General features: G+C 44.8%; 1 protein-coding gene across 1 annotated transcript in view; it reads left to right on the plus strand.

Moving 5' to 3' along the window:
* Positions 1-7211: 7211 nt before the first annotated feature.
* The window catches only part of ADAMTS14 (ADAM metallopeptidase with thrombospondin type 1 motif 14), a 134754-nt gene continuing 129430 nt past the window's right edge, over positions 7212-12535 (plus strand). The window contains exon 1 of the mRNA XM_045291686.1: positions 7212-7287. Coding sequence (XP_045147621.1) covers positions 7212-7287 — 76 coding nt within the window. The remainder of the gene's footprint in view (positions 7288-12535) is intronic.

Raw genomic sequence — 12535 nt, forward strand, 5'->3', positions numbered from 1 at the left:
ATATTACAATACTATTTTTGCGTTGTATGAAAATTTTTGTTGCTCCATATAGACCAAATTTTTATTCAAGAATCCCTCTCCCCGTCAATGGTGTCCCACTTTACCAATGTTAAAATCTGGTCACCTTAGGCTTTAATGACTCTTAGATTGCTATTATTTTCCTGTTTCTTTCCTTCTATATTCTCTGATCATCCTCTGTTGTCCATTTTCATAATCTCTTAAATTAACCATGGGACTCATTAATTTCCAGGTTTTCTTCCCTTTTAATGTAAACAATCAATGTAAGCATTTAAGACTCGGCTTCTTTCCTCTACGGCTTAAACCACATCTCTTAAGTTTTGGAACGCAGTGTTCTTGCCTAGTTTCTTAATATTTTCTAATTTTTACTGTGATTTCTCCTTCCACATGTGAGTTATTTAATCATGTTTAAAAACAGTTAAAGCCTATAAAGTTTTGAAGCCAGGCTATCTCTTGGTTACAGAGTTCTGCTTTGGTTGTGTGGTAACCAGAACATATTTTCTATATGGAGATCACTCTGTGATGTTGGCTGAAATTTTCACCGAAGTCTACTAAATACATATTCAATTTTGAATAGATTCTTATGCGCTTGTAAAGAATTTACTAATTTGGGGTTGCAGGGTTCTATATTCAAACCTCTGATGTCCTGATATAGGAACATAAACCTTTTTAAAAGTCCCACTGTGGAAGTAGATGTTCAATTTCTCCCTGCGGTTAGAGATCTGACAATTTCGGCTTTATTTTGGGGTCATTTCATGAAACAAGTGTAATGTGGCTTTGTCATTCAGGTGAATTGAACTCCTGGTCGTTACACAATGACCCTTCGATCCATAGCAATGCTTTTTAAAACAACATTGTTTTGGCCGTTAGCCGAGTCTAGTAATGGAATTTTGCTGCAATGTCACCTTTGCTTGATCTTGTTTTTGTCAACTTTCAACTTTGTCAGCTTTCTTTCCATTCAGCCTCACTGTGAAGTTCCTTCTGTCCACCCTCCTTATGTTTTGACCAGTGGTTCTCCACCTTCCTCACACCGCGACCTTGTGTTGTGGTGACCCCCAACCACAAAATTATGCTTGTTGGTACTCATCACTATAATTTTGCGACTGTTATGAATCGGGCGACCCCTGTGAAAGGGTCGTTCCACCCTCAAAGGGGTCTCGCTGTTTTAGATGGACCTCTATTTAACACAATTGAGTTGGATCTTGTTTTGTCTAATTTTAATAGTTCTGTTTTCCAAATAGTGAGCCAAATCCACTCTTTTATTAGTTTCTTTCCACCCCTAGGGTGCATGTCCTCTCTTTGCCCTGCTTTCTCTGGACATCTCCCCCCTCCCCGTTTCTTATTCTTTTTGAGATTGATTGGACTTTTAAAAATACATTCTCTGTTTCTGATTTTACCAGGACCTCGGGATTCTTTGAACGAATATCATTCTGGAGTGTTATTTTTTGTGCGTTTCCATTCCATCTTATGTTACGACCCCACAGTCGGGATCATCATGTTTGCTTAGGGTCATCCGCAGGTTTGCCGGCGTCTCTCTCGTTGTTCTTTCCCTGGAGCTCACGGAGGCCATTTCCTTTTGCTCAGAACAAGGCCCCCCTTTGAAGCGATGTGAGTGAAATCTTTGGGGATACACACTCTCAGAACCTGTCTGAAAAATGCCCTGAGTTCACCTTTGTCCTTGCACCGTAGTTTCATCAGATTGCTACTTTGAAACGATGACTGTTGACACTGCTGAGCATCCTGAGCTGACGTCACTGTTTCTAGTTTCCACCCTTGCTGGGTTTTTTAATTGTCATTCCTTTTCAGAGAATGCCCTTTCTTTAGGTTTCTGTTACCATCGCTCACATTGTGGGCTTCTGAAATTCACCATTACGTATCTCTCTGGAGGTGGACTTCTTTTTTCTTGATCATGTTTGGGCTTTCTAAATCGAAGGGCCCACGTCTTTCATCCCTCTGAAAAAAAATCATTTTTTTTGGGGGGGGGGGCTCAAAAAGTTTGTGGGAAAATTCCACTGTCTTTTATTACATTTTTCCTCGTGGGCTTTTCAAAGCTCCTCATATGATGGCTCTCTCATGTTTTTGCTGTTTGGAATGCCAAGTGTGTTAAACGGCTCTTTCCACCTTATCCTCGGGTCTGTTCGACTTTCGTAGGCCCCCCTTTGCCTCTTTGTGCTATTGCTCAACCTTTCCCTCCAGGTCTGTGCTTTAATCCACCACATCCTAGCTTCAGCTGAGTCTGATTTGTGAACTGACAGTGTTTTTAAATGAGGTGATCCAGATGCTGAGATGCAAACACGAAAGCCGTAGAAAGATAAAGAAATAATCTCTTTCTTTCAACAATTGTTTGAGATCAGCTGTGTGTCACCAAAGGGTTGAAATCAGTCTCTGGTACTTTCCTCCTTTTGAAACCGGTCCTATCAGGGTTTCCACCTGATGGTAAGAAAACTGAAGGATTTTCAAAAGCTGTGACCTTACTCTCGCTCTTTAAAATGAAGAATACAGTTTTAAAAAGTCCTTTCTCTTATTCGTGGAGCATAACACACACAAGACAACACTATTCCTGGGAACGTGACCCATCACATAACAGCAGTGTTGGTGTCCCCGTGAGGCGGCTTCTTTCTCCTCCTTCCCTCCTTCCTAGCCCTCTCTCCTTGAGCTCCCCCCGCCCATCATAGCCTTCAAAATCCTTCTCTTTGGTGAGAAATATTTTTTCTTGCCCTCCGCCCCCCCCCTTTTTTTTTTTAACATTTTATTAGGGGCTCATACAACTTATCACAATCCATACACACATCAATTGTGTAAAGCGCATTTGTACATCATTTCTCAAAACATTTTCTCTCCATTTAAACCCCCGACATTAGGTCCTCATTTTCCTCCTCCCTCCCCGCTCCCCCCTCCCGCATGAGCCCTTGATAGTTTATAACTTGTTATTTTGTCATATCTTGCCCTGTCCGATGTCTCCCTTCACCCACTTTTCGGTTGTCTGTCCCCCAGGGAGGAGGTTACATATACTTCCTTGTAATCAGTTCCCTCTTTCCTACCCATTCTCCCTTTACCCTCCCTGTTTCGCCACTCACACCACTGGTCCTGTAGGGCTCATCCGCCCTGGATTCCCTGTATTTTCAGTTCCTATCTGTACCAGTGTACATCCTCTGGTCTAGGCAGACTTGCAAGGTCGAATTCGAGTCATGATAGTGGGAGCGGGGAGGAAACATTTAGGAACTAGAGAAAAGTTGTATTTCTCATCATTGTTACATCGCACCCTGACTGGTTCATCTCCTCCCCGAGACCCCTCTGCAAGGGGATCTCCAGTGGCCTACTCATGTTGCCCTCCCCTTTTATAGCAATGGTGTCATCCTTATGAAAACTTCGCTGCACACCATGTCTTTCAGTTTTGTCAGTGTCATGAGGTGTTTGACGGTCTCATCGTTGTCTCTCAGAGAAGCATGCTATTCCAGTGTGTCTGTGCCAGACTGTCTCGACTTGATGTAACCAACGCTCCTCAGACAGGGCTTCTGGCTGTTTCCCTCTTTTTGCTGCTCTTGAAACTGCTGTGATAAACATGCGTGTGCATATATCTGTTCAGATTTTAGTCTTTATTTCTGTCGGGTACATTCTAAGTAGAAAGATCTCAGGTATTTTGATTCACATTTGACTAGCGAATCACCGTACTGTTTCCTGGTAAATACATAATCTCGTTCTTGCCCTTGGCCATCCACTTCATTTTAACTTACCGACACAGATACCAGGTACAGTTTCTTTAGTTCTTGGGCCTATCCTCAGAGGGTCTTTACACATACATAAGCAACTACGACTGTACACATCATCTTACTTCTCCTTTTGTATAAATAGGATACGTACCCTCTACATCCTTTTGTGACTGGATGGTATAAAACCATCATTATCCCAGTTGCATCACTCTCTGCCAGTCAGTCGATGCCCAGTCACCAGGACCCTATTGGACAGAGTTGAGCTGCCCCTTTCGGTTTCCAAGGCTGCCAGTCTTTGTGGGAGCAGAGAGCCTCGTCTGTCTCCCTCGGGGCAGCCAGTAGGTAGGTCTGAACAACTGATTTTGCAATTAGCAGCCCAACCAACGCCTAATCCACCATGATACCAGCACTTCCAATTGTATTAGGAAAAGCACAGTCCATGTACCTATAGCAGCACATGGAGACCGTGCTTATCCTTTATGTTTATGTTGCTGCGTAGGGTTTCATCTAGAAATGAGCCATAATTTACTTGGCCAGTCTTCAACTGATGGAGGGTAGATTGTTGGAAGCCTTTTGTTTTTGTTCTGATCAACGATGCTGTAGGGAGAATGTTGTGCCCGCCTCATTTTGGACATGTGCACATGTATCTGTAGAGTACACTTCCAGAAGGGTAATTGTTGGGTCAGGATTTTATGCATTTTAAATTTTGGTATGAATCACACACACTTTTCTATATACTGAAAACAAAACCGAATCTCACGAAGTTGATTCTGACTCATGGAGACCCTCTATCGGGTTTCTGAGTCTATGAATCTTTACTGGAGCAGACAGACTTACCTTTCTCCTGTGAACGTCTGGTAGGTTTGAACCTCCTGTGAAGCAGCTGGGAGGTTTGAACCACCCACAGTGTCACTAGGGATAGATATATTTAATTGGCTCAACCAAAGCAGTGTATATATATGTTTATTTCTATATACATAAACATGTATGTATGTATATGCATGTATGCACACACATATATTTATAATTGCTAGCCAAAGCAATGTGTGTGTATACGACATGTATGTGTGTGTACACACACATGAAGGGGTACCAAAAACAAAAACCAGATTTTGTTTTACAAAACAAACTCCATTACACTTAATACATTTGCGAAATCTGTGGTTCCATTCTTGCAAGCGTTTACAAACTCATTTGTTTGGATGGCTGACAGCACCTCCCTCATTTTTTCTTCACCTCTGCTCTGTTGTTAAATCCTGGCAGGTCAATCTTCCTTCCTGGAAACGAAAAGAAGTCCCATGGAGTGAGGTCAAGTGGGTCAGGGGTGTGGGGCAAGAGAAGCATGCCGGTTTTTTGTCCAAACTGGCACAGTGAAATGGCTGTGTGAGCAGGTGCATTGCCATGGTGGCAAAACCAGCCCATCAGCCACAAATCAGGCCCTTTGTGTGGCACACTGTTACGCAATGTTTTCAGAACCTCTAACTGGAAAGCTTGATTAGCAGTCTGACCTGGTGGAACAAACGCCAAATGCACTACGAGTCGATATTTTCGTCCATTCAGGAAATCGATGGACATCCAGAATGAGGTCTGTCACCAATAGACATTACACTCTTTTTGAAATGAGAAAACCAATCTTATACTTGAGTTTTTCCCATAGTGCTGTCCTTGTAAACTGTGTTCAACATCACAACAATTTCTGTGGCATTTTTCCTGAGCAGGAAACAAAATTTCACATCCACATGCTGTTCTCTTAAATTGGCCCATCAGAACAAACGAGGTTCCAGTGAAACTACTTTTACGAAAAAATTCACTGTGACCAGAGAGAACCTTCTGAGGTGACGCCACTGGGTGCACTAACTTAGAGCGAATTGCTGGATGCTTGCCTGGTGGGAAAAATGCGTGTGAAAAATACAGTACTACAAAAGCTTCACCCAGCACAACTCCAAGTTTTTTTGGGGTACCTGTGGGCTTGATTTCCCTGTCTACCTACAGGATAAGTGATCAAACTTTCAGGTGTTTGTCTGGTTAATTTTTACTTTCAATTATTTCATTTTTATTTGTGAACTATTTCATTTGTTTGTAAATTTCACCATCACGCTTTAAAAAATTCTGTAAAACATTCAAACAGACATGATTTTGCTTTCATGAGGCTTCTGCCTGTTTTGCTAATTCAGACCAGTTTATGTTATGTTTGGCTTGGCATATCCCGATACGTGCAGGTGGTCTAAATTTAAACCCCAAATACATGGGAAAATAGGCCAATCGTTAGGAAGTTTTAGGATTTTGTCCCATCATTCAGATTTAAGGCTGAGAAAATAAGTTTTTGTTTCTCAATGTACTTTCTCATGAAATAGATTCTTCCGTTAGCCCCTGGTCGGCAACCTGCGGCTCTGGAGCCAAATGCGGCTCTCAAGGTTGTCCAGGTGGCTCTGAAGTTGACTTGAAAGTGAAAATAAAACCATTCTAGTTTCACTTATAATATTACTTGAAATACTCCTTATTTGTAAGGGTATATTTGTGGCTCCTGAATCAGTTTTCAATGGTCGTGAGGGACAGGATCACTTTTCCATCTCAAAGGTTTGCTGACCCCTGCTCCTCTAGTCTACTCCTTTTTTTAAAGGCAGTAATCAGAGATCATTTATTTTCTAAATTAAATAGTTTAAGCTAAATCTTTCTATTCACAAGATATGACTCAACCTTAGAGGCTCTATCTATTATGACGTTGAATCCAAGAATCTTAGTACTTAAAAATAAACACATACTTATAGATAAAGGACCCCAAATGTAAATATTAAAATTTCATCTGGTTTTCAAAACTTAAAACGTGAATATATAGTGACTCAACAGAGCTGACTGCCTATTTCTTAATGTATTCTAAGCTAGCCCTTTGAGCTTTTATCTAGGATTCGTATAGGACGGTCTGGGCTTCAGTCTCCCTCCTGCTCCCCAGAAGGCCCCTGTCCTGTACCTCCCATGGTCCTGGCATCCACCCTGCAGCCCCTGGACAGCACACGCCTTGGCGGCTCTAGCTGCTTTCCCCGCTCGTTCTTGCTGCGTTCCCTGTGCTGCTTGAGCTTGCTTTGCATTGTTTTGCAGTTCCAACGAGGTGTTTTGATATATGTTACCGCATTTCATCCATGGGTGTTTTGTAGCCGGGGAGATTTTAAGGTTCACTGCGTGGTTTCCTGGTTACATCTTGGGCTGCTTACCACAAGGTCAGTGGTTCAGAACCACAGCTGCTCCTGCGGAGAAAGATGGCACTTTCTCATACAGAGGGCAGCTCTAACCTGTCCTCTGAAGTGTCTGAGCCAGAAGTGGCTTCATGGCCCAGACACTTTGGTTAATTCTGTGCTAGCTGATACCTATTCTTTCTTTCAGTAAATGCGTATCTGCTATGTGCTGGAACACCCTAGTCTACTCTTTCCAATTTATGCCAAAAGACTTTGATAGCTATAGCAACCACCGTTGATTTGACCCGATCAGATGGAGCGGCGGCAACTTCTCGTGCTGACAAAGAACCCTGAGTGCACGGTGAAGGATGACTATGAACAGGTTTCAGGTGGTTTCAAATCCATTCAGACAATACCTTAGGGAGACTGGCTCAACCCAAGCAGCATTAAGGGGGCATTTGTAAACTCTGTAGTTTGAGGTTCGCCACACTATATTCATCACCATAGGTAAATAGATCATGGATCTATCATGTGAACGTTGAACTTGCACTCCTGAGAAGTAGAAATAGAAGCCCGCACTCACCTCCTTGCATTTGCAGACTAAGAACAATAGGCTTGTGGTAAAGATGTGGGGGTCTCCTAGAGCCCCGCGGGTTCTTCGAGGGGCTGGAAAGACACCAGGCGGACCCTCTCCCCTCCCCTTTCTGTGTCGGTCTTCCAGGCGGCGCGGTCATTCATCTCCTCATCTCTGGCTGCTTTCTTAGCTCCCTCATCGACATCACTGCGCCCACGGGGGCTGCTTAGACACGGCAGCCTTGGCCTTCCCATTGGACGCCCGAGTGCACAATGCTGACGTTGAACAGCAGACGCCTTACAGCCTTCAAAGACCTTCACAGCATCGTTTCGCCTAAGCCTCCCAAGGCTCGGCAGCTTGCTGGCTATCCCTATTTTTAAAGGAAACAAAGCTAAGACTCCGCGCGAGGTACTTGTTTGTCCAGCGTTCACGTCGCTCACAAGCAGCAACACAGACCAGACCCAGGTTTTCTGGCTTCGGCTTATGTTCTCTTAGGAACCTGCCGAGTGAATCCACGTTCCATGGAAATTCCAGTCTCTGGAAAGTTGGATGGCCAACACACCAATGCGCTCCCATTTTCTGATATTCCTATTAGAGGACAGTGGGTCTGGGGTTTTTCTGTGAGCTTGAAGGCCTAGCAAGTGTGGTTCAGAAAATTGGAGGGGGCTTTGTGAGTGCTTTGAGGGTCTCTGCCTACCACTTGGCCTGGCCAGCCAGCCGTTCGGGGCCAGTTCTGGGAGTTCTGGGGTGGGTGACAAGTGGCCAAGGGCTGGGGAACATAGAAACCTGTTACTGAAGTCAAACCTGGATGGAAAAATCAAATAAGAAAGCCTTGAGTAAGAGCCTGACTGATGACTCTTTGGAAGAAAGGGAACAATGTCTGAACATTTTCCACTTGCCTTTTAGCTGGAAAAGTCCCTTTCTCGAGCCGAGGGCCCCGTGAATTGGACCAGCCCAATGCCCAGTGTCTGGTCATCGGTGGTGTCACTCGCTGATGAAGTCTTTCCTGCCCAGGAGCTGCACGGCTGCAGCTGCTGCGAGTTTGTCCAGCCAGTTCTGACTTGGGACCCCGTGTGTACAGAATGGAATTTCTCCAAGCAGATTACTAGACCCGTTTTCTGAGATGCCTCTGAGTGGGTGAGAACTGCCCACTTTGGGGTAAGCTGTCAAGTGTTTAATCATTTGCATCACCCACCCAGAATTCTGCTAAAACCCTCTCACTGCCATTGAGTCAAACTCATAGTGAACCTATAGGGCGGGCCAGAACTGCTCCATTGGGTTTCCGAACTAGATATCTTTACAGGAGCAGAAAACCTGATCTTTCTCCCTTGAAACTACTGGTGGATTTGAACTGCTGACCTTGGGGTTAGAAGCCCAATACTAACCCATTCCACCATCAGAGACTCTGCTAGGAGTTGCGAGTCGAAACCAAATTGAGTCTGACGTGTAGGAACTGTGGGGGTACAAAACAGAATGGGGCTCCCGAAGAGCTGCTGGACTCTGATCTTCTTGAAAGCAGATTGCCAGAACTTTACTTTCCCGGCACTGCTCTGAAGCACCAACCATCCGGTTGGCCGTCCACTGCAAATTGTTGGTGGTTGCTTTGTTGCGGTGTGCCTGTCCATCAGTCCTGACTCATATTGAGCTCCTCTGGGACAGAGTAGGGTTCCCTAGGCCGCATTCTTTATGGGAAGAGAATGCCAACCCCTCTCTCTCATGAAGCCCCTGGTGGATTGGAACCTTCCACCTTTTGGTTGGCAGTTGAATTTTTAACCATCACCCCTCCAGAGCCCTTTGCATGAAGTGTGAATCCCCAGCCCGCTGCCATCGAGTTGATTCCGACTCACTGTAACCCAGAGTTGGTGCGGCTGTCACTGCCGAGCAGAGTGGAAAGACTTGTCTGTCTTTCTCAGAGTGACTGGTGGGTTAGAGCTGCTCCCCTGTGGTTAGCAGGCTCAAGTATGAACAGGTACGGATTATAGAGAGTGCTTCCAGACCCATGATGCAGTGCTGGAGGCTGACAGAAATGTTCGATTTAGTTGGAACTATGACAGTACCGTGAAGCTTCCTTCACCATACAGCCAACCATCTCTGAAGCCACCTTGCCCGCTCAAAGGCCTTGCTCTGCTCTCTGTACTAAACCACCCTCTTGGGTAAATGATCGAGCGTTTTTACGCCTCAGTGTCCTCATCTATAAGATAAGACCGATAATTGGGCCGTAACTCAGTGTGGCGGTGAAGATTACATGAGGTAGTGCACGAAGAGGACTGGCAGAGTAGAGGGTCTAAATACGAGTTACGTAACAGAATGACGAGAGGTCACTGAGGTAAAATCTCCAGAGGGACTTGGCTTAGAAAAGAGGGGTCATAATGATGCGGGGAAGGGAATGGTGGTTTGGGGTTGGGTTCACCTATTAAACTAAACTCACTGCCACCGTGTCAATCCGGACTCCCAGAGACCCCTCTAGGAAAGAGGAGAACTGCCCTCGGGACTTCCCAAGGCTAGCAGTCTCCATTGGAGCAGAGAGCCTCACCTTTCTTCCCTGAAGGAGCCGGTGGGCTTGAACTTCTGATCTTGCAGCTAGCAGCCCAATGTGAAACCTACCATGCCACCAGGATCCTTGGTGCCTACTGGTGCCACCAGAATAAGATGCTATTGAAAGACTGGCCGGTGGAAGAGACTGCTCCCAGGGAGGGGACAGTGGGAGCAAAGGTGTGAGAAAGTAGAAGTGAATCATCTTAAGGGAACAGCAAGTGCTTCTGGGAGAGACTAGCACGTAGAGTGCACATGGGTGGGTATCAATAATTGTATCATGCTCATCACTAGCCCACGTTTAGCACCTTGTGAAGAGCCTTCCAATGACCATGTAGCCCCAGCAACCACGAAGCCCTGAGAATCATTTTCCTTTCTGAACGCAGCCCCACCTGGAGGAGAACCAGTTCAGGGAGAATCTAAGCAGAGAAGACAGTGAAGGGTCAAGTGAAGAGAGGGTCTAACAAGTGTGGGAGAGTAACAAAGGAATCATTCTCAAAGGCCACATGTAAGCAACAGTTTTTCAGAACAACAGAAGAGGAAACCCTGAAGTAGTGGCTCTCAACCTGTGGGTCATGACCCCTTTGGGGGCTGAAGGACCCTTTCATAGGGGTCGCCTGATTCATAACAGGAGCAAAATGACAGTGATGAAGCAGCAACAAAAATAATGTTATGGTTGGGGTCCCCACCCCACGAGGACCTGTATGAGAGGGTCGCGGCACGAGGAAGGCTGAGAACCACTGCCGGAAGGCACGGGTCTTGACCAAGACCTCCTTGCCCGTTCTCTCCTTTGAAGAAGCCAGGAGAACCTGTTCCGACGAAAGACGCCCCACAAACCAAACACAACCCCTTGTCACTGGGGCTAGCTCCACTCAACGTGGCTCTGGAGGTCGAAGTAAACGCCCCACCGGTTTGCAAGCCAATACGTCTTTTTAAAACAAATATATATTTTATTGTGCTTTGTAAGTTTGCATAGCAAATTAGGATACCAGAAACAATTTCTCTAAATATTGGATACAGTTTTCACATTATACCAACATTTTAGTGGTTTTCTTGATATAGCATTCACAAATCATATACCTCCATAGTTAAATCGCTTTTAAAATGAGTTGTCTATGAGGCAAACTGACCAAAGTAACTCCATTTTGTTGACTGCTAAATGACCTGCCTGCTTCCCCCTCCCTTCTCACAGAGCCCCACTGGTGAGTGATTTCAGAATGCACTTATATGGACCTGGAATTAGAAAGTTGTAATTAATCTTGTTATTCTTTAATATTGTTCCTTTTGATGCTTCAATTAATCCATTAATTTTATTTTCTGCTTCTGTCATACACTTGCTTAAGTCCCTAACAAATGAGCCAAATAGTTGTATGGTTTCTTTAATTTATAGTTCACTGGTAATTTCACTTGGGGTTGCAGGAGAGGGAAGCACTTTGTAGCTTCCTCGCAGCTCAACTAGAGCTGAATAAACCCTTTTAATTTCTCAGGGCATTACAGTGACTGTCGTTTATTTGAACCCACAGCATATACACATAATGACAGTCACTTCTACTGCTCCTTCCTCCCTCCCGGATCCCTTGTTTGCTCCTCAACCCCCTTCACCCTTTCTACATCCCCCACCCCCCCACATCCCCACTAAACCATTGCATGAGTATTATCGCTATGCATCTAAGCCTGCTGTGCTTCACAAATGGGAAAAACTGGCAGTAACAATAAAAAAAAACAGATAAAATGCCAAGAATAAAATAAAATGAATAATAATATAAAAATAAAGAATAAGAAAGAAAAGATCACCATCAATATTTTAAAAGCCAGATAGAAATTTTTGTTGTGGAACCAGCAAAAAACGCTAGTGCCTAGATCAAATTCAGGTTGGGTCAAGATGGAGATCAGATGACACCACGTTCCATGCAGCATCATCAAGTTTACAGTCATCTCTGTCTGAGAGTGAAGCTGTTTGAGGCCCTTGCCTGTGGCTAGAAGGTATCCGCCAGAGGCTTGATCTAACTGGATACTCTGCAGATGGACTTTGGGCTCCCACGGTCCCCCACAGCCTTCTACAAATTGGGTGTTCACAATTTAAACTCTGATACTTTGCTCTTCATCATATTTGGATTTTATTATTGTCATCTTTGGATCACACAGGCTGGTGTTCTTTTTCCATGGGGACTTAATTGATGCCTCACTTGGATGGCTGCTTGATTGAATGCAAGCCTTTAAGACCCCAGACACCATTCCAGTGGATAGCCAGGCACCACCTGCTTTCTGCACCACACTGCTATAGCATCCTCATCTTCAGTGATCCTGTCATGAAGGCGAGTATCAAGCAGGGCCCTGCTATCAGAACAACTGTTCTTGGATAGGGGCTAGAGTTAAGTGGGAGCCCAGAATCCATGTGCTTGTCCACAGGCTATGCAGGCCTCTAGTTTACTTTGGCCGTCACATTATGATATGACAAAAACACAACCTCACAAGACACCACCCCACCCCACCCCACCAGCAACCAACCAACCAACCAACCAACCAACCAA

The sequence above is a fragment of the Echinops telfairi genome, unplaced genomic scaffold (assembly GCF_000313985.2).
Source record: "Echinops telfairi isolate 266 unplaced genomic scaffold, ASM31398v2 ScPeMD7_70;HRSCAF=299, whole genome shotgun sequence".
NCBI classification, from domain to species: domain Eukaryota; kingdom Metazoa; phylum Chordata; class Mammalia; order Afrosoricida; family Tenrecidae; genus Echinops; species Echinops telfairi.